Source organism: Vicugna pacos, chromosome 10, assembly GCF_048564905.1.
Source record: "Vicugna pacos chromosome 10, VicPac4, whole genome shotgun sequence".
NCBI lineage: Eukaryota > Metazoa > Chordata > Mammalia > Artiodactyla > Camelidae > Vicugna > Vicugna pacos.
In genome coordinates, this window is record NC_132996.1 from 45,360,605 (window position 1) to 45,382,744 (window position 22,140).

A 22,140-nucleotide genomic window follows, 5' to 3' on the forward strand; every position below is an offset into this window, starting at 1 on the left:
TCACAGGAAGACCCTGGAGCAGGTCCAGACAACCACCTCCAAATGGAGAAAATGCTCCCTCTTCCTATATCTTAAGTGGGTGATAATCATTATTGCCTTCGAATCAGCCCTTGATGCGGATGTTTAACAACAGATACAAGACAAAGGAAAGGCACAATTCAAGCAGTGGTTTATATTATCAGGTTCTGCAGAAGAAATTAAGAAACCCTCACGTTGGGCACTCTCTCTCCATCTAGTGGTTAAGTCAAAGAAATTTGTGATCTCAAATTTTTTATTTTAGGCTAAAAAATATGTCGCAAAAACTGTTTAATATTTTTTACGTGACCTGTCAAGTTGAGCTTTGAGCAGCTTACAGAAAATGAGTTTGATGATTCTGGAAATAAAAATAAGACATAGTCTGATGGCTGGGATTCTAGACTGGGTGCTTTGGTACGTCTTTTTGTTTGATCATTCTGAAGGTGGGAAGGATGATGTGGTATAAACCAAATTTAATACCATTTTAGTATGAGATTTCAATGTAGAGCACATTGTATCATACTTGAAACACAGTGAATTATGAGAGCAAGCCTGTTTTAATAAAAGCTTTCTTCAAGAAGTGTGTTCATTCTTATTCCTATAAACTAGTACTGTTACTAAGAGGAGGTATGATCTTCTCTTTCTTTTGAGCTTTTAAAATTTGTGTTTTTCCTGCTTCCTCCATACTTCACATCCTGATTGCTAGCAAGATGATGTATGTGAAGGTAGGGGAATTACAGCATACATAACATCCATAACACCATCATCATCATTAAATTAATTTTTGATAGGAAGTCCCCTTTAATATGAAATAAACTTATCTTTCTTTTAGTGTGGTATAGTTGATGGAGAACTGGACCTAAAATCAGGAAAACCTACACTCAGCTCCCTGAAATACCTCTTAGCTATAGGACCTTGAGCAAATCACTTACACATCAGTTTCCTCTCAGCTGTGGAGATGATTACCATTGTAGGAGATTGCAATGAGGAGTAAACTTAATGAACGTGAACCCATCTCTGCTTACTGTAAATCGCTGTATAACTATATAGTATTTATTATTACTTACTATTGATTTCCATTTTGGCTTGAGATTATACACATCTGGCACTTGAAATACATATGCATAATTTTTTGCTTCAAGTGTGTTCCTTTTTGAAAACAGCAAATCTTGCTGTAAACACTTGCAGTTAAACTTTTATTAACAGTTGCTTTTCTAGGTGTATTTTCAAAAGCCTTTATATTACTTTCAAAGTTCCAGAGCAGATTTATTTACGGACAATTTATTTAGAGGAGACTAAGTAGAAAAGGGCCAGGTTTGACAGGTAAAGGCACAAAACATCTTCAGAACAGCTCACTGTGAACTCTTAGGCCATGAGGCTTTTTGAGAAATTGTTACCGACCCCCTACTCATGTCAAAATATCTCTAGAATGTAGGCTGAGATTTTTAAAAGATAGTGGACATAAAAGTCAAGAAACAACTGTTATAAAGTTACATTCTAATTTCAGTAAATAAAAACTATGCCATGTCCGTGACAATGTGTGTCATCGCACTGCAAAAAGAAGATCAACTTCCTCAAATTTCCAGTGACCGTAATACACCGACTGATTGCAGTGTGGGTTATAAAGTTGTGTCATTTGTGCATGCTGTTCATTTTGGTATTTCTAAGGCAGCGAGATCCAGGGGAAAGATGATTAGATCTGAGAAATCAGAATAGTCGGATTTGATTTCAGCTCAGCCACGTCCAAGTCTCTGAGCTTGGTTAAAACACCCTTGGGTGTTCCTCACAAGAGTATCCTGCTTGCCATGAAATCAGGTGTAAAAGTGTCTTTGTAATAAAGCCCTACAAGTGTCTCACAAGTGTGAAACATGGCCTGTTATCATCACAATATCTTGGCAGAGGTTTCAAAAAACAAAGCAGCAAACTGAAACCTCTGTATCACAGATGTCGTAAAAATTTGTGTGGGAGCCACTCATCTTAAATTCTTCCGCCCTTCTCCACCCTTCCCCACTTACTTCCATTTCTCCTCTCCTGCCCTGCCTTGCTGCTTCCCACAGAACTGGCCCGAGGGGCTAAGCACCTTTCTAAGCATGGAAGTTCACACTTTCTTTTTCTTCTTTGGTTCCTCAAGCCAAGAAATTTGCAAGGCCACTGAAGTCTTCATGTGCCCACTCTGTGACAAGAACTGCTCACTGCAGAGACTCAACGAAAGCTGTATCTATGCCAAGGTGAGTGTGGCATGGTGCACTCTACTTAAAAATTTCTATGAAGCAAGTAGTAAAAAGTTCTCCAATAAATTGCTTTTTACCAGTTTTAGATGTTCTTGAGAGTTTCAACAATCAATATCATTGACCACTGAATAAAATGTCACTCTGTGGCAATGACAAGAAGACTATATTTTTATTTGACTATCTTTGTCTTCCTTTGTTTTTGTGATTATTGCCATCATAGGCACAGAACTTGCGCTTGGAATGTTATCTAGGTTATTTTTTGGAGAAGGTGATTATTTCTATTGGTAATGATTAAATCTGTATCTTTCATGAAGACTCATGAAATTAAAATACCTCTAATTTTATAGAGACAATGAAACAACATACCAAAAGTTCTGAAATTTCTGCCCTTAGAGTCACCTGAAGGGTTTTTTAAACTCCTGAAGCCCCAGGCACACCCAAGAGCAATTAAATTAGAATCTTTGAGTTTGGAACCTAGACATCAGCATATTTTAAAATTTCCAGGGGATTCCAATGTGCACACAAGTTTGAGACATATGTAGTTGAATTTTATGATTATTATTATTCATTTGTAAAATGGGTTTATTAAAGGATAGTTAACATATAATAAAACATATATATTTTAAGTGTATAAATTAACACATCTTGATTATATATAGGCACCTATAGAGCCATAACCACAATCAAGATAATGAACATATCTATCACCTCCAAAAGTCTTCTCACGCCCTCCTGTAATTTCTGCCCCTCATTCCTTCCAAACTCCACCCCTGTGCTCAGGCAGCCAACCGTCTTCTATCACTATAGATAAGTTTGTATTTTCTAGACTGCTGTGTAAATGGAACACAGCATGTAATTTTTTTCTGGTTTCTTTCATCCACCGTAATTACTTTGAGATTCATCCATGTCATAACATTTGTCAGTAAATCATCTGTCTTTATTGCTGAGTGGTAGTGCATTCCATGGCTCTATCAGAGTTTGTTTATCCCTTCTTCTTTGGTCTTTGGATTGTTTAGTTTTGAGTTGTTACTGTTTTAAATAAAGGTGCCGTGAACATCCATCTACAAATCTTTGTTTAGACAAGTACTGTTATTTCTCTTGCGTAAATACCTAGAATAAAATGGCTGGGTTGTGTGATAGGGAAATGTGTCATCTAAGAAACTTCCAGACTGTTTTCCAAAGTGTCTGTATCATTTTACATTTCCATCAGCAATGTATGAGAGTTCCAGTTTTCCACATAGTCACTAATCCTCAGGGTGGTCGGTCTTTAATTCTAACTATTCCAATAGATGTTTAGAGATATCTCATTGTGGTTTAGTTACTTAAAAATAATTTGATCTTTTTGAATCTTGCTTTTAAGCTTTGTGAGGTGGGCTCACAGTAATGCTCTCTCTAGCACTAATTTTTCCCCACCATAAAAAAAAAAGAAGAAAATCTTTCTGTTCACTCTATCCAGTGCTCTGTGAACAATGAAGATTTCCAGCCTGGCTGTTGGGAACAGGTGCTTTTCCTGACTCTGAGCTCCTGACCGTTACCTCTGATCCCTTCAAGTGGTTCTTCCCTCAGGCAGTTTCCTTATATCAGTGCTCACTGGGCACTGTCGGGGTTGTCCACCTCTGCACCCTGGTGACTCTTCCAGTGCAGGAACCTGAGGCAATTATAATGCTCACCTCATTTGTTTCCTCCTCTTGGGGAGCATTTTCCTACATTGCCTTGTGGCCAGTCTTGAAATCTGTTGTTTTATGTATTTTGTACATTATTTATTTCCAAGATGGGGGTAAAATCCATCTCTGTTTACACCATCTTGTTCAGATGTAAAGATCTCTAGACAGTTTTGACAAGAGTGGATGTAAAATCAAAAGCCATTCAGTAGCTACTACAAGATCAGAACCTAGTGAAATTGGCTTCTGAATTGTCTATCTGAATGCGTGGCATGGAAAAAAGTCTGTTTTCTTTATAGTTTAATTTCTAAAATATGCTTAGTGTTGAATTCTTTTAAATTTTCCACAAAGATGTCTTGTTTGGGAAATCATTTTCTCAACACTTTTTGCAAAAGCCAAGTGTATTAGAGACATTAGATGTATATGGACATGTTCCTTTCTTAGCCCACGCATTTCAAGGACATAGGACAGCGTTAGGGATGCCGACAAATCCGTGTTTGTGTTACTTCTACTTGGACGGTTCTAGCCAAACACACTGCCATTATCAGAACACTAAATGTGAGAATGATCTACATATGTCAGAGTGATGAATGAAGGAACTATCCAGGGAAGCACTAAATCCAGGGAACTTTGTCATTAGGCAGTATCTGTGCACCTGCTTTACTCTATACATAGGGACGGTGTGGCTCAGAAATAATTCATTTAGTAACTATTATAAGGAAGGTGGAAAAGTTAGCTTGGAGAGAGGATTGCCTAATGGAACAATACAAGAAATAAAACCAACCAGGATGAAATCTTTCATATTCTGTGTATTTGTTCCTCTGGCTAAGATACAATGTGTCTACTTGTTTACACCTTAAAAATCAGAATTACCCTTCACTGAATTTCTATTATCTTCTTAAAATCAGTTTATATGCTTAAACATCTAGAAGGTACTTGACGGGCAGGGTCAGCAATAAGGGCACAAATGTTTAGCAAAGAAACAAGGCCACCTGTCTAGAATCATCTAGCCAGTTCCTTATGGAATCAGTCACTCTTGTGACAAATAACAAGAAATTAAATTGCCTATTTTATTGAAATATGTATGTACATGTGATTATTCCCTTAATAATTTCAAGGAAGTGTTTCAGGAAAGATGTGGTCCCATCATATAACAAAAATTATATTTAAGTACATTAACACTTTCTTTGATGACTGTTTTTTAATACTTAAAAGTATCAAAATTGAGAAATATTTGCTATGAAGTAATTCAGTGACACATACTCTTTTCAAAGCACCTGACACCACACTGTCAATTCCTGTTATGCTAGGATTTCTCACTTAAGGTGAAGCCATTAAGAACAAGGGTCCTGCATTGTTTTTTAATATAATTCTAAAAATAACTCAACCCTTGAAGTTAGCCTTATTCACAATAGTTATTAGTATCTTGGCTTTTTTAAATTTTTTTTACTTATTCAACAAACATTTATCCAATACCTAGAGTGAGCCTCAGACTGTACATTGATATTGAAACTATAATGGAATTAAGACGTATCATGTTGCTTCTTTGAGAGATTTCATGGAAGCGTCTGTCTAAGACTGTACATCAGAATCACCAAGAGATTTATTAAAGAGCCGATTCCTGGGCCCCACATCCTGACGTTCAGAATCAGTTAGTCAAGGATAAGGCTTAGAAATCTGTATGTTAACAGGCTTCTCAGGTGATTCTGATTCCTAGGACCATATTTTAAATATGTAAGTGATTAGGGGAGGGAGATGAACTACTGAAGTTGCCATGTTTGGTGTAGCTTGTGCTCAGGTCCAACCTGTTTGCTCTGTTCAAGAATGGACAACCGAGGAGCTGAGAGATGGCTGAACTCCAGCCTAAATTCCAGCTCCCTGCCTCTCTCCCCTCTTAATAGCCTGGCCCACAGGGTTGAATCCGCCCAAGAGGCCACTTGTTCTCCTAGCCAAGAGGGGCTCGAATGAAGTATAAGTGGCAGTTTCCAGAGCTTTAAGTTATTCTGAACCCATCGAACAGTTTTAGAGAGAGATCCAGTAACTACAGTAGAGGAGACATTGACTTTAAGCTTCCAACTTAATAAGAAATGTATCTCCTTAAACAATCCCCACATTCATTGATTTCTAGCCACAGTCAGCTCTCCAAGAGAAATCAGATGTCAAAGATAATAGAGAATTTGCACTAAAAAACACCTTTGTTTGAACTGCTTCAGTTTGCTTCATATATTATCCCTACTCACATCAATGCTGTTGAGTGAAATGCTTGTTCATAGGGCCCCTGTGCATAAAGGCAAACTATTTTTCTAACAAAATAATTCATTGCAAATATACATTTATAGGTCAGACAGGCTGTTTTTTTTCCCCCTTTGAGAAAAGTCTGTTCTTTTTGCTTTGGGATTTTTCTCGAGCTTTCATCTGGAGCTTGCTTTTATAGAGCAAGGGTTTTTATAGAGAGAGGATTTCCTTTCCTATTCGCCACAAGGGCTCTCCTGCCTTGACTCTCCTGCCAGTCACTCATGAGCTAAGCTTGAGTCATCCACGCTGTGCTTAACTCTTCCTTCCCCCTCCTCCCCATTTTCATTCAGCAGCTCTAATGCCAGCACCCTACAGAGGCCCTTAGCCCCTGAAGCTGGAACACAGGCTTCCAATTGTTCTCTTCATCTCCGCGGGCTCCGCTGTCATAATACACCCCACATGGAGTAGCTGTGGATCTGACATAGAGATTTTATACTTTTACACTCATCCTTAGGGCCAGTTCTGAAGTCTTCCCTAGCTCCCATTCCAGCTTTATCTCCCACTACAAGCGTGTAAATCTCACATTACAGCAATACTGCATAAGTACCATGTCTCGTGGGTGTGCTTCTGAAAACCTGATGTTTCAAGTTAACTGAGTTAAAAAATGCCTGAAACCTTTATAAGCAAAACTAACAAGGAAAAGAAATGAAGAGCTGTTTGAAGGAAAATATCACATGAACTATGACAAATCATGTCTAGGCAACACAATTGCTGTTAAGTGTGGCTTTTTATGTGTCACTTTTCTGAAAGCCACGGCTGTTTCTGGAGCGGTAGGGGGAGCCATTATTTCTTGGTGACCTTTACATGCCCGTGTGTGAAGCCTCTGTTCTAACACTCTTAAGAGGCTGTTTTCTGCGCTCGGCTTGTTTATGAAGGAAAGCAGACAGCTGTTCAGCTGCTTGGCAGCCATAGGTGTCTCTGTGGGATGTCTGTGGACTCAAAAAAGCTGGGTGGAATTTTGTGAGCTCTGTGGGAGAAGTTCCTTGTGGTCCTTTTGTCTGCTGTGCATGACATATACTGATGGTTGTTTTGAAAATTAACTCTTGTTTTTTAAAAGCCCAAGCCTTAACAGTCATAGAAGTTTAGAGCCATCTAGAACACCTTGCACCTATCCACCAGCTTCCAGAAGGAGCACATCTTTTGTATAATGACATTTTCAGGAACGCTACATTGTAGGAAAATACATCCCACCTTTATCTGCTTTACATACTGTTTTGCAGCACGTTTCAGATGTTACAACTGAAATACACACTAGTGGTGTTTAATGCCTCCATTGAGCTGCCTCTAGACTGTAGCCTGAGCAAAGAAGACACCATTCTTTTCCCACTTCCCTTGGAATAATGTTCTTTAGCCCCAGATTGTCCTCTCACTCCTGTGAGAACAGTGCTCCTGATTTCTTTATAGTTTCTCTGGTACTTAAGTGATTACGAAACATGTATTGCCTCGGCTGTACTGGTGTAATCTCCCTCACTAAATGATAAATTGAGCCAGGGTGTTATGCAAATGAAAAGAAGCAAAGGTAAATTGAATTTATACTTTATTAAAATCAAACAAATCTTGAAACCCTGAAATGTATATTTAGTAACATGGTATAACTGTACATTGTGTTTTATAAAATTTCAGGTCATGTCTGATTAAAAAACACTTGGACTGTATCCCAAATGTCCAGTGGTTCATGAAACTTCTTCCTAACCCATGGCACATTCTGAAAGACATCAGAGAGCAGAGACAGCACGGTGACACCTTTCCACTGGAAGTGCTAGCTCACTGGCAGAATTCTGCATTTGGCAACTCCCCCAATCCTGGAAATCTTGCTAACAGGAGGTGCAACTTGGTGGGCCTTTCCTGAAAAGCTACCATCTTACAGCTCACTCTCTAGCTTCTATTCGTGGCCCACAAATACTTCCTCATGGGGCTAGAACCACTTCTAAGCAGAAATGAAGGTAGAGTCCAACGGGAAGAAAGAAGAGGGGGAAGTAATGTTGATTCCTCACCATTCCCCATGAGAAAAATCACGTGAAACAGTTGCAGAGTGCATGACAGGGCTGCATATCTTAGGTTTGCAAACTATAAAATAATGTGATTCCATTGGGGAAAAAAAATCATAGTACGTATATGCAAAGAGTAATCACTGGATTATTATAATCAGCAGTGTGACTGGTTTTTTGTTTTCCTCTAAGGTGACTTATCTATTTGACAATGGAGGGACAGTCTTCTTTGCTATTTTTATGGCAATATGGGGTAAGTGTGTCCTTCTATTACTTACTTCCTAGCCCTCATTTTCTGAGGCTGTTGCTGTGTTTCTTTTCTCTCTCTCTCTGTCTCTGTCTCTGTCTCTCTCGCGCACGCGCGTGCACACACACACACACGCACGTACCATGTACAAATTCAACAACAAAGTCTTGTTCCGTATGCCCTCTTCAAATACTCACTGCTTCTCTGGGAATTGAGCGCTTGATCTAATCCTCTAATCCCTAAAGCCTCAACCTTCCCATACTGCGGAATGTATTTTTCCTGACAAAAACAAGCAATAATTAAAGACAAACTGAAACATACCAGACTCCACATTAAGCCTCTTGTCCTTTCCCTTGTGAAAGTGATGCTCAGAAAATGATTTATTTGCTTGTTGCTTCCATACATCTATATTTTTACGTTACATTTTATGCATTCATTGATGCAGAATCTATTCCATATATGATTGAGCCATAATGTCTAATACAAAATAAATCCTGTTCCTAGCTAACATCTTAAAACTATAAAAATTATGTACAGGTATATGAATTGGCTGACTTTTTTCACCATGTTTTTCACTGAGTTTTTAAAGAACCCAACTAATTAAAGTCTAAAGTAAATCACAGATTGGAATCTCCCATGCTTTGAAGAGAAGTGATTACTTTCCTGGTTTGGGTCAGCTTTCATACCATGATCTGTTGAATGCGAAGTCATTGTCAACTTGGCAACTCAAGGGGACTGTGTACCTGCTGATACAGAAAAGTGAAATGCACTAGAATACAAGTCTCTCACTCGCATTACTTTAATTTCCCAAGAACAGAAGTTCTGTACCATACTCTTTCTAGCTTTAGGTCAAAATTAAAAAAAAAAAAAAAAAGAAAATCACCATTCCAATTTCCCTTCAGGAAAATGCCAGTCTTGGTGTGTGGCATTTTGATGTGTGGACCACAGTGGGGAGCAGTGAAGAGTCAATCCATTGGTTTTTGCCCCCTCCCCTCAAAAAGTAAATATGTAGTTTTGGGTTCCTATTGTCAATGAAGGATTTTTAAATTACATTATCAGGCAGGGCCGTCATGGTGAAATCTTTTAGTTTTACCTGATTCCATAAACATTTCCTACTAAGAAAAAAATAAAAATACAAGTTGCAGTTACTCAGTAGATGATTCAGCACAGTCAGAAATGGTAAGAAAGGAAACCTTTTGGATGATTTATCCTGTCTTTATGTTTCTGCAACTGCCGTCATGCTTTTACAGTTCTCTTTGGCACAAGCCACACGACAGTGGTCTTGCTTCAGCCTTTGGAAGCTGGATTTGAAAAGGCCAGGATGTAGGGGAGCATTTGTCACTGAAGCCTTTTTCCCCTTAGTTTTTTACACTGAAGTACGAAGTGGAGGTATGTCATCCATAGGAATGCCATCCCGTGCATTTTCTTGGGCTGCCTGCGTAGATGTGTCATTCACTGTTGGGTTGTAATAACTAGAATTCCCAAAGCTCACATCGTAAGGCTCAGGTGCATTATCTAACCGCAGAACTGAAAAAAAAGCAACGGAAAAGAATTGTTTTACAGTGACAGTCTGGAAGTTGCATGCTTAAGCATCTGCTAGACTGTAGGAATTATTCTGGTTGAGTAAATAACTTTTTTTATATCGGCTTTTCAGATATTAGTTTTAAATTTTTAAATATGTAGATATTTTTCAAGCCAAATTTGTTTTCTATAACTAAGAACAGTTTTAACTTCCAAAATTTCACTGCTGTTAGTCCAAAAATGAAGGAACTAAGGGAGAGCTCACAACAGAGGTAAAGCTATACTTCATATAAAGCAGTATTGACATCTCATTGACTTTTGAATCTTATGAATTCAGAGTCTTGTCAACATGTTCAGAATTTTTACTTCTGGTGTAAAAGTAAGTTTTAAAAAGTGAAGCGCTTTAATTTTAAAATCAAAGTGTCTTAATATGTTCATGGGTGAGCCACTGAAGACATAGATGAAAGAAAACCGTTTATAAAACCTTTTGTTTCCTTCTGATAGATCTGAGTTATCATGTACTTCTGGTTTTCTGGTTAATAACATAGACGATTTTTTTTCTCTCTTAACAAACAGCCAACTGTTATTTCCTTAATGATCTTGAGTTTGTTTTTTAAAAAATTTTGGCATGTACTAGGTATCTGAATACTAAAGCAATGACTAATTACTAATTAGACAGACGAGTCATTAATTATTCAGCTACGTATTCTCATGTCCTACTTTTCCTTAAGCCATCTGTTTACAAACTGGGCTCCCAGGAACCTTTGGAGATTTGGAAGAAGTGTCTCAAAGCTTCATTGAAGGAGTAAGTCAGGTGGTGTGACTGAATTATTTTATTATGCCTCAATCACAACATCTTAGATTGGATCAGGCTGATAGACTGAGCTTTTGCATGTGGTTACATGTGAAGAAAATATCCTGAAACTAAAAGAAAAAGTTTGGAAATGCCTGTTGATTGAAATCCTGTCCTTCAGTTTTGAAAAGTGGCACTTTTTATTTTCTGTGGATTGCTAGAAATCCATAAACAGAATTCAGTTAAATTTATAATTAATGGTTCTGCAAATTAACAGTATGTCACTAATGATCTGAACTTATCAAAAATCAACAAGACTTTATTAGTGGGACCCAACAGGGGCATTTAACTGTTTTTTATGGTGGCAAGAGTCCCTTGTGTACACCAGAAAACAGATTTTTTTTTTGTCCTGAAATGTAAAATAAAGAGATGAGTCAGTCATTTGAAGAGATATCATTTCTGTTCTAATCAATATAGTATTATTAAGATCTAACTCAGCACCTCAGAACTTTATTCCTAGCAGATGCATTTCTCATCCATAGATAGATTTTTTTTTTACCATCACATGGCTGAGAACTTTCTGAATTAAAGTATATTGTAACTGTGTGTACCCAAATATGCAACTCTTGAGCGATTCTGTTTAGAGACTCATTAAGATAATTAGCAGAGAGCTATTGTAGATATGTAAACTTTGGAAGAGCTCCCAATTAGAATAAATGATTGTTCAAATTACTGCTACTAAGAGATTCAACAATAGTAAAGAATGACTCTGCAGGTACTTGCTAACAAAACTGGCCGTTTTGTTCTTAATATTATACCATTATCTTTCAATTATAAGGGTATGTTTTAGGTTCTGGGATTATTACTTAAAACCAGTTGTGATGCAGTGAGCAATATGGCTTTAAAATTCCACTGACAGGTCCATAATTATTTTGGTTATGTTCTTTGAGAAACAGAGAGTAGATCAGAATCAATCTTTACTTTGTTTCTGTCGAATGAATCTCCACATGCCTTCTAGGTAATGCAGTGACCTCACTTAATTAAAACCACTGTGTGCAGGTGAAATTCTGAAAGTTGTGTTTTACCTGGTTCATTTCTGTCGTCATAAAGTCGCCGATGGGAAAACAAGTCTGTTTTCCTTTTTCCACACAACAAGTAGCCAACAAGACTAAGTAGCGAAGCACCCAAGATAGCACCTAAAATGGCCCCGAATACTACTCCTGTATTCCTGTTCTCTAGAGAACAAAGAAGAAATAATTTACAGATGAGAAATAGAAAATAATTATTCAGAGAACAGAAATATATACATGTGGACTTTCTGTAAGCAAAGCATGTTTAATACTGTTATTTTTAATTAGGCAATGGTTATATATAATATATATATGGTGTGTGGTGCGTTTATAAAGTACTGAGTATTTAGAATATATTGGAAAATATACTTCCTGATAAAATTGTACTTCAAAATTTGAATTATCTCGAAATACTTCTAAGCCTTAGTTTTATAACTGTGTCTCACTACTTATTGACACCATTAGTACTGAAATGCCAAGTGTATGCTCTGTTAATATCTAATTTCTATGCTGAATTCTGTATTAAGGTTTTAATCAACTCTAAATCTCTGATGAAATTGAATGAGGAAATAAACTTTGAATTTGTCTCTATAATAATTCAAAAGTAAAAAGCTAATGGGAGTAAGTGAGTAATAGAAAATGAATCCACAAACCCCAAGTGAAAAGACTAGTTATGAGGAAATAGAAGTATATCCCGATTGAGGATTTTTCCAAATACAACAAATAGAATGTTTGCAATGCCTTGCACATTGCAAACACATGTGTAGGTCTGAGCTTAAGGGAGTCCAAAATTTCACTGCATCATTCCCTTTACCAGATTCCTTATTGGAAGACAAAGTTGTTAATAAACCACTTAATGCTCCCTGGATTCATACTTAGGGCATTTTATTTTCAGGCTTTAAAAAAAAATTCTTGAGAAGCTTATTAATTAGGTAGGCAAGGGGTCTTCTAGGGTCTCTAATTCAATTTCAGACCCCATTTATGAAAAAAAAATGCTGGAAGGTTAACAGCACAATTTTTACTAAAATAAAAGTGAAACAAAGTTAACTAAGGTTTCTTTTGATTAAAGGCAATGGTAGGAGTAAGTACTCAATATTTTCAATATGTATATTGTGTTTAGAAAGACAAAACAATATTTTAAAGAACATTTTCTGATGGAATATTAGAGTATGTATGAATGGAAGGGTGTCTTAAATTATGAAAATATATGTACATACAATACATTGGTTGTAGCACCATAATAAAGGCTAGATTTCAGAATTTAAAACTTTTCCTGCACACTGACAACAACTTTTAAACAGGAATTTGTATATATGATTCAGTGTTTGCATTATTAATATAATCTGTAGGTAGGTTACACTGGAAATCAGTGAGTTCATAGAGGGAAAAAGAAGAATATTTTTTTTTGATTCAGAAAAGTGTGCTTAGACCTGAAAAAAATCAAATATAATGAATTTTCATTAAATATGAGAGATCTTTTCCACTTTATGTTTTGAAGCTTGACTTAATCCCTAAATGAAACAGAAATGTCTCCATAACACAATTTTCTTGTTATACTCACAGCTAAAATCCATTTTTATGGTGTTCAGTAAGTATTGAACTAAAAAATTAAGGAGGATGCCTTCTGTTGAGCTTACATTTTTTATTTAATATCAGTGTTCTACCTTCCTGTGATTAATATGTGGTTTCAAAATAATTTTTAAATGTATTTATTTCATTCTATTTTCGAAACCCACGTACATATATTTTAAAAGCTCAGTTGTATTGTATTCCTAGAAGCATGTGAAATTTCAGGTAGTCTTTCTGAGAGGCAGTAAATGTTGTCACCCAGTATCTGAAAACTGTACCACTGCCTGTTTCTGTTTCTTTTCACCCTACTACTCATTTTTGTCCTGCTGTCTCATCACATTCCCACGCAGGAATGACTGGTACATGCTGCCTTACGTCCTGAAATCCCTTCACTGTGCCCTGTGCATAGCGTGGCTGCCCCGCCAAAGTGAGAACTCCCTGTGTAATTGCAGTCTCCTCCTTTTCTTCTAGTACACAGTCCTTAGATGTAATGGCTTGGAAATTGAGTTTCACACAAAAGGAAAGTTAAATCCATTTATATTTACCTTCTTGGGGGTCTGATGTATTTGGAAAGATTTTTGAGTTGTTGGTGAATTTCAAGGTGGGCCGTAAAGTTGTTTCTGGATAGGGGGTAAACCCCACCAAGCTGTCTCCGGTTGTGGTAGGCCAGCCGTCTGATTCCGTTATTAGGAAGGTCACAGAAGTGGTGTTTGGCGCTGCAGGGGGGTTGCTGACTGTCATGGAACTGTTGTCCGGAGCTTTCATGGTATCATTGACCAGAGACCAAGTGAAATTTTCGGAAGATACTGTGGATGTAGCATTGAGAGGTGCTGAGGCTGGCAGAGGATTCTTATCCCCTACAGATGAGTTCCAAGGCATTTTAGAAACAAAGCTGTGGATCAAGGGAGGGCTCGGGGAAAATGTGGGCGTGGGTCTCGGACCCCTGGAAAGGTTGTCTGTTGACAGATTATGGTAGAAACCTGTTCCATGGGTTTTATTTGATGGCTCCCCAAGAGGGGAATTACTTGCCTTGGGGTTGGAGGTTTCTCTGTTTTCTTTATCTGAGGTTAAATTTGCTATACTTTCCAAAGGCACAGATTGATTTCCCCTTGTTTTTAAGCCTTCTACAGTGCTTTGTGTTGTGTTCATTTCTGGACCTTCTTCCCCATGGCTTCCAAATAGCAGTGAACTAAACAAAGTTGAAATCAGCACAATTTGGGCTGAGATCAACATTGTAGCCTTCCTTCCTTGATATCAGTGTTAATAAGGAGAATCTGAAAGAAAAGAATAACCATTGGAATTATTAAAGTATTGAGGGTTTTTTTTTAATAGATCTACATGTTTAAAGTGATTAAAAAAAATCTAGAGACATAATGCTGAGATGATAATAGCATACTCTTTATTCCAAAAATTTTCTTTGGATTTTATTAAAAGCAGAGTCACTAAGTTCTATCTCACTGAGTTCTATTTTTTTATAATCTTCCTTTCTTTTCTTTTCTTTTCTTTTCTTTTCTTTTCTTTTCTTTTCTCTCTTTCTTTCTTTCTTTCTTTCTTTCTTTCTTTCTTCCTTTCTTCCTTTCTTCCTTTCTTTTTCTTTTTCTTCCTTCCTTCCTTCTTTTTCTTTCTTTCTTTCTTCCTTTCTCTCTCTCTCTCTCTTTCTCTCTCTTTCTCTCTCTGATTCCTTTGTCAAGCCAGACACTACTATTTTACTATTTCAAAGTTCATTTCACTTGGGAAAAGCTGAAATACATATACACACACATATTATGAAATGCTAAGTAAAAATTTTTAAGTATCATAAATATAGAGCATGTAGAGCTGGCTCATTTCTTCAACCTATTTAAGAAAACATGTTCTTTATAGAGATGTAATTTGAAATATTTGTTATGAAAATGGTGTTATTGATTATACACTAAACGGATCACTTTAAAGTGAATCAATCATGAACTTGAAAACATTTTATTAGTTCCTAATTTGAGTTTCTTTAATTTGAACTCAACATTTTTTAAACAATATTTTTACTTTATGTTGCACTTTTTCCGATTAATTCCAAATTACATAAAGTCAGAAACAGTTTTCGATTTTAGGATTCTTTCACTGTAATTTCTTACTGTAGAAATGAAGAATCTAGTTGGGAGTATGTGTGGAAAAAATTACCTAACTAGACAGTGGCAGAGTTGGTGTTTGAAACCATGGTTCCGACCTCTACTCCAGCCACGTCATTCTGCCTCTTAAGTATGGAAGTGCCACAATTCATAGATAGAAGGCTATGGGGAAAAGGTTTTGCAATTATATTTATATTGTAATTCTGGCTTCTATCATGAATAATATATGAAAAACAATCAGTATATTAAGCAGTTGCTTTATCAATATCATAATAATCATACTGACTTCACAGTGTTCTCCAAACTAAATGAAATGATTTAAGTAGAAGTACTCTAAACAATATCTGATCTAAAGTAAGCAGTTAATAGACATTAACTTACATTTCTTATTTTAGACTATAATAATATGTCTATAAACGCCTTACAATTTATAATATCATCTCATTTGATTCTCACACTGATCCTGTGAGACAAAGTGAGTAGCTTGTATTATCCCCATTTTGCAAATGAAGAAACTGAGGTTCAGAGTGGCCAATAATGGAAGCTAATAAATGGAAAAGGCAGCATTGAAAGCCAGTTGGTCTACTGACTCCAACCTAAATGGGTGATAAAATTTAAAGTGTTTTTAAATGGAAAAATAATTCTTCAAAAAACATTAGACTATTTCTCCTCAAACAGTAAGATCTGAGAACTGACTTTGTATTCTTTGAATCAGACCTTAGAGCTTATTTTTCACTAAAAGCCTCCAGAATGACTGAGATAAGAAAAGGGAGGAGGTGCAACTGTGATTATTAGATTCAGCATTACTTGCCATTTCTTAAAAGCTTTCCCAGAAATTTTCACAGAATTTTCTAACTTCATGATTTTTCATTAGGGTCTAAGGAACCTCTAAATACTCCTTGTGATTACTGCTTGGTTTTAAGTACCCGCCTCCTTGTTTAATGATTTCTTACATGGTGGTACAACTTAAACATATCTATAACACATCTTAATATAATAGTTTTCTTCAAAAGCTGTAGATGCCTGTGAATTTCTAAGGTTTAAGGAACAGAATAATTTCCATGCCCTGTGCCTATCACTTAAGAAAATTCTACTTAAAAAGCAAGCAGGCAGACATGCAAGACCATTCATAAGGGCATTATTTGTAAGTGTCTCCAACCTAAACATCCCATCAGTAACAGACTGGGCGATACATTGCAAAATATTTGTGCATGAAAAATAAACTAGAGCTCGTACAGTAACACGGGTGATTATCACAGACATAATACAGAGCTTAAAATGCCAGTTGTGCTGTGTGATTCCATGTAGATAAAGTTAAAAAAAAAAGGCAAAACAAACTAGAGTGTTAGAAGTCAGGATGTGGTTACTTGTGAGAAGAGAGGAGACAGTATTGATTGGGTGAGCATGAAACAGGTGTCTGTGCTCCTGATAATCTGTCTTGACGTGGGAGGAATTATACAGGTGTTTATATTTGTCATAATTAGTTTATTTATGTTTCATTCACTCTTCTGTGATAATCAAGACAATTCATTCAGATCTTAAAAATCGTTTGTATAGCTGGAAGACATTACTCTTAAGCATCTATTATATCAGATGCTTTGCATGTTTTCTCATTTAATTCTTAAAATAATCAAGCAATGAGGAAGGGATTCTTAATCCCATTTTACGGATATGAAATGGGACATAAAAATGTAAACAGTGTATTCAAGGAGACATAGCTAGTGGCTGAAAGATCAGGTTAGGATTCAAAGGTTGGCATTAAAAGCTAGTAATCACTCATCCCATAGAATTTGGTACCCTGTTATCTTTTAGAACTTTTTCCTTCAAGCATTTTCTTAGCACAGGTTCTCCAAACTTTATTATTTTAACCAGAGCAGTTGATAATCTTATGTTTTTAAACAGTGGAAAAATAGGGACTTCTACCTTAATTTTTTCTTAAACGTACTCAACACATTTCTATCCTACTTTAAAAAATCCCAGTGATTGTCTCCATCGTTTCTGGACAGACACTGTCACTATGCAATTTACAGATTAAGAAAACAGGAGTGTTTATCCCCAGGACCTGTAGTTCACTAACATTTCTTTAAAGTGTTACCTCACGTAGCACATTTAAAATACTGTTCAGTTTTGTTTAAAAAATACTTACATGTACCTTTTCAGAAACAGCTCTTTCCTGTGAACGCTGTCAAGTTCATAGCAAACTTTGTAGCCTTTTGCATGATCTACTGCCCGTGGTCTGGTTCGTTTATTCTTTGTACTTGGCCACCTGTCACAGCGTTGGGGAGTTTGATTTGCTTTCCCTATACCTAGACTTTCTGGTTATTTTCTCTTTCGAATGAAGTGTCACCAGAGGGGGTACGAAAACAACCCTCACCTGTTCTAATTTTCTCATAATGTCGCACGAGGAACATGGCATAGAGCTTTTGCTCCCTGCATGTAATGGGAATCCACATACCAGGAGTCAACCAAGTGAGTTTTGTTGTTCCTGTTTCACTTTGCCTGTAACATGGAACCACCAGGGGGATCTCTCTACCCTTCACCCAGCTTTTGATTGTAACTTGAAAACCAGAGATGCCAACACCCTCAATGAGCCAAGCATTCTGTTACTGCCTGTAATGTATTTCCAGGGAAAAGAGAGAAAAGGAAGAGGAGTAGCACGGTTTGTTGTGAATACTATTTGCAGTTTATTCCAGAATTAATACAGTTGTGGGTAAGGTGTTTGGGGTATTGATTTGTTCCTGTTGCCCCAGCATGGCAGCTGGGGACCACTCTGCTTCTTCTCTCTGGCTTCTGAGAGAACCAGGTTATGCTTTTTACTCAGATCTCTTTGTCTTAAAGGGACAGAAGCAGAGGAGTTGAAGTCATCGGCTCTTCCGGAGCCCAGCCCTAGGTTTTTGCTGGGACAAGGACGAGGCAATTTTGGTTACGTTTGACACTATTCTGAATTGAACAAAGTGTGTTGTAAGCAGGGAAGTTTAATGGTGGCGATACAGAAGCTACAGAGGGCAATAAAAGAAAGAAATTTGTATCCTTTACACTTTGCTTTGTCTCTCTCCACCTCTGGAGTTAAGATATTTACACTATGTTGTATATGTGTTGTATAAAGTTATACTGGAGGATGCGTGGCATGCCTGTGAGTTCCCAAGTTCATCAGTCAACCAGGTGCCTGGTGGAGGCAGACAGAATGTGAGGGTGAAAGAAAAGTGAAATTGTAGAGAGAGAGAGAAAACCAGGAGAACTAGGTTAGCATCATTTCTCCCCCTGTTTTTTGCCTCTTCTTACCCCTAGGTGGAAACTCCTCAGAGGAATTTTGAGCTCATAGGAACAGAGCCAAAATCATTACAGACTTGAATGATGTCTAAGATTAGAATGATTATAAAGAGAACAGAAGGAGAGGAGGATTTCCATCCACTTTGTGATACCTTAAACACAGATTCTAAGTCTCTCTGTATATATTCTTTTTACTATTTCTAATACTTAGACTTTGAAAAAGACTTTCAGAGAGTGTGAATTTCACTATTTTTAAAAATAATTCCTCTATACAAAGAAAATGAACACTATGTTCTCCCCTGTCTTTGGTGTTGGCACTAAAAAGTGGTTTCCTATTACTTCTTTTGTATACGGGGCTGCAGGAGGTGGTGGGGCGGCGGCAGGGGTGGGGCAGGGGAACTGTGGCCATTAAGGGAAGCAAATTCACATTCACTGTGTATAATATTGCTCCTTCTTAAGTTCGTAAAGTTATTATTCTGCCCAGCCTTCCTGTTGTAACTGAGTAATTCCCATTTTACATCAAGCTTAAAAAATAAGGAGGTACCCTGGTCTGTGTCAGATAATCAGCCCACGCCAGAGAAGAGAAGTGCCAGTCTTTCTAAACGAATCAAAATCAGAAGATTTAAATAAAAACATTAGTTTAGGTACACCGGGGATGATATAAAAACATGTTTCTGTAGCAGGATGACTAAAGAATATACACCGTGCTTCTTCCCTCTCAGCTGCCTGGAATAGTTTTTGTTACAGATCTCTAGCTACAAATTAGGGCAGTTGAATTTTGTTTGTCTTTGTCATAAGAAACTCAGTCTAACGTGGAGTTCTCAGGCAGAACTTAAGAGTTACTCTGAGTGGCCTTTCCAATCTTGGACAGTATTTTGCTTTCCCTGAATGAAAGGACCACCGTAAGGGGAGATATAAGGAATTACGCTTCTAGAAATGCCTCTCCTGTGAGAGGGTTTTGAAAGGGTGAGAAGACTAGTCAGAGGTTTGTTTATGCCTGAGGACTCTCGGCATATCTTTATTTGATTTTAAAAGAAAGAAACAAATAAAAAGAAAAACATAACTCTCCTTCGGGAAATAAAACACCAAATATCAAATTTGGTGAGCATCATTCTCATTAAAGGGCTGGGGGATGCATAAGCCCAGGAAATCTTGTAGCATAAGCCCAGGAAATCATGTAGCATGTCCTACTTCCTGCTAACCTGGGCACTCTCAGTCATAAACATCGGTGCTGAGATAATTAGGTGGAAGAGTGTTAAGCTTAGTGAGACTGTGTCTCCAAAGGAAATATTCTGGACCCAAATTCCCAAACATGGGAATTCTGTCCTTCTATCCTGTTTCACTGTCCATGGAAACAGCCGAATAGCTGCCATGGATCGACTAGAAAGTGGTAAACAGTAAAACAACATCCCTTTAGTAAAAGAAGCCTTTCACAGCCACAAGTTGAAGATAATTTTAAGAAACTTCACCCATATCTTTATTCTATGGGGTGTCTCCTGCAACAGCTGGCTTAGACTTTCAGATTGCCAACAAGCGCTGTACATGGACACGTAGCATGCAAAGTAAAATAATTATATACACAACATTTTGTCAATTTCTAATTAAGAAAATCTTTGGAAGAGATATACGGGAGCTTGTAATTCATTGTATTAAGCAGATTGTTTTTCAAAAGCTATCATATTATACTGCTCTTTAAGCCAAATGCATAATTTAAATCTAAGTATTCAACTTATATTCATGCAGTCACTTCTACTTTAAACATTTTGAAACTTTTACTAAGATTTGACTTAAGGAAACTCTCTTGTACTCATGTACATTTTAGGCAAGGGTTTTATTTAACTCTTCAGCAGGTTTCATCATAAAGCAAATTTGGCAATAATTCTTAAAGTGAACTCAGTGCAAGTGCTCATTTTGGAGGTGATTACTTGATGGAACAACTACCTGTCTTTACAAGAGTCTCTGCAGATACTTGCCAGACTGTTCTGTCAAAAGTTCAACCTGCTTTGATTTTCTTTGGTACATAAGTGAGAAAGAAACAGAGAGAGAGATAGAGAGAGAGAGAGAGAGAGAGGGGAAGAGGGAAGGATCCTATGTAATCCAGGACACACTTACCTTCAAGTCTAAGAAGTGTTTACAAACAGGAACTGAAATATATCACAGCTGTCCTGGTTTGGATGAGTCGCCGTGCATTAGAGAAGGCAGATGGGTTAAGTGTACCGATGTCCCACTGAGCATGAGGGTGCCAGAGAAACAAAATTAAGTGGGGCTGGCTGTGTCTTGCTTGTGTAATAGAGCACCCAAAACTTGACTGACCTGCTTCTCAGCTGTCAGCATCACCTCATTCAGACCTTTAAAAAAAAGAAAGGAAAAAGCCCAACCCTCCAGCTTTCATAGGTTGGTTGTTTTGACTTCAGGGCAGGCTAGTTCTCTTGAGTGTTGGCAAACAAAGGACATCCATTTCTTGCCTTACGTTGGGGGAGGGAGAAAAGACAAAGACTTTAGTAATGGCCCCTGGTATACCAGGAATTTCTGACACATGCCAGGTTCCTCCCTTGCAGGTGAGGAAATCAGAATGAATCAGGTCCTGCACCTGTTGCTCTGTGCCAGTCCCGTGCTGTTCTCCCAACTCATAAACAAGTCTTTCCCTTAGTGGGGATGCCCTGTTTGTGTACTTAAAACCTTCATGGAGAGAGTGTGGTGGGGTCATTTAGTGTCATCTACAGTGCACTGACATCGGTTTTATAGAAAGTCACAGGGGTGGAGGGATAGATTGAGAGTTGAGGATTTGCAGATCCTAACTACTATATATAAAACAGATTAACAACAAAGTCCTACTGTGTAGCACAGGGAATAATATTCAATACCTTGTAATAACCTATAATGAAAAGGAATGTGAAAATAATATATATGTATATCTGAATCACTATGCTGTGCACCAGAAATGAACACAGGGTTGTAAACTGGGTATACATCAAAAATAAATAAATAAATAAATAAATAAATAAATAAATAAATAAATAAATAAAATAAAAAGTCACACTTAACACAAAGTGAATTAGTGTGTATTGGATCCTTGAGGATGCTGTGAGACATGTTAAGTCAGAAATTATCATTAGGACTGAGGTGGGATTTCTTGCTGACCTTCAGAAGTTCAGGGAATAACTGGGCCCTGCCTGAGAGTGGCCGCATGATCCTGAGTAATCCTGGGAGTCGGCTCAGCTAAGTAGTTTCCATCCTGTGTTCCCTTTGTTTTCACTCTCAATTTAGAGGCTGGAGAGTTTCTGAAGAGCCTGGGTAATGCTTGATTAAATGCTAGAGTTGAGTAACAACCTGGCATACTTCCTCCACTTCCTTTCATGGCTTTTGAAAGGGATA

At 37.3% G+C, this 22,140-nt stretch overlaps 2 protein-coding genes across 4 annotated transcripts in view; one reads left to right on the forward strand and one right to left on the reverse strand.

Moving 5' to 3' along the window:
- Nucleotides 1-22,140, forward strand: part of ANO3 (anoctamin 3) — a 357,402-nt gene that overhangs the window by 279,326 nt on the left and 55,936 nt on the right. For all 3 annotated transcript variants that reach the window (XM_072969684.1, XM_072969685.1, XM_072969686.1), the window contains 2 exons: nt 2,147-2,243; nt 8,383-8,443. In XM_072969684.1, the coding sequence (XP_072825785.1) occupies nt 2,147-2,243; nt 8,383-8,443 (158 nt within the window). The remainder of the gene's footprint in view (nt 1-2,146; nt 2,244-8,382; nt 8,444-22,140) is intronic.
- On the reverse strand, nt 8,623-21,102 carry MUC15 (mucin 15, cell surface associated). The gene is made up of 4 exons (XM_006198361.4): nt 20,878-21,102; nt 13,936-14,664; nt 11,837-11,986; nt 8,623-9,964 (listed from the first exon to the last, which is right to left on the reverse strand). Exons 2-4 carry the CDS (start codon nt 14,621-14,623, stop codon nt 9,804-9,806), a joined length of 999 nt encoding a protein of 332 aa, XP_006198423.1. The 5' UTR covers nt 14,624-14,664; nt 20,878-21,102; the 3' UTR covers nt 8,623-9,803.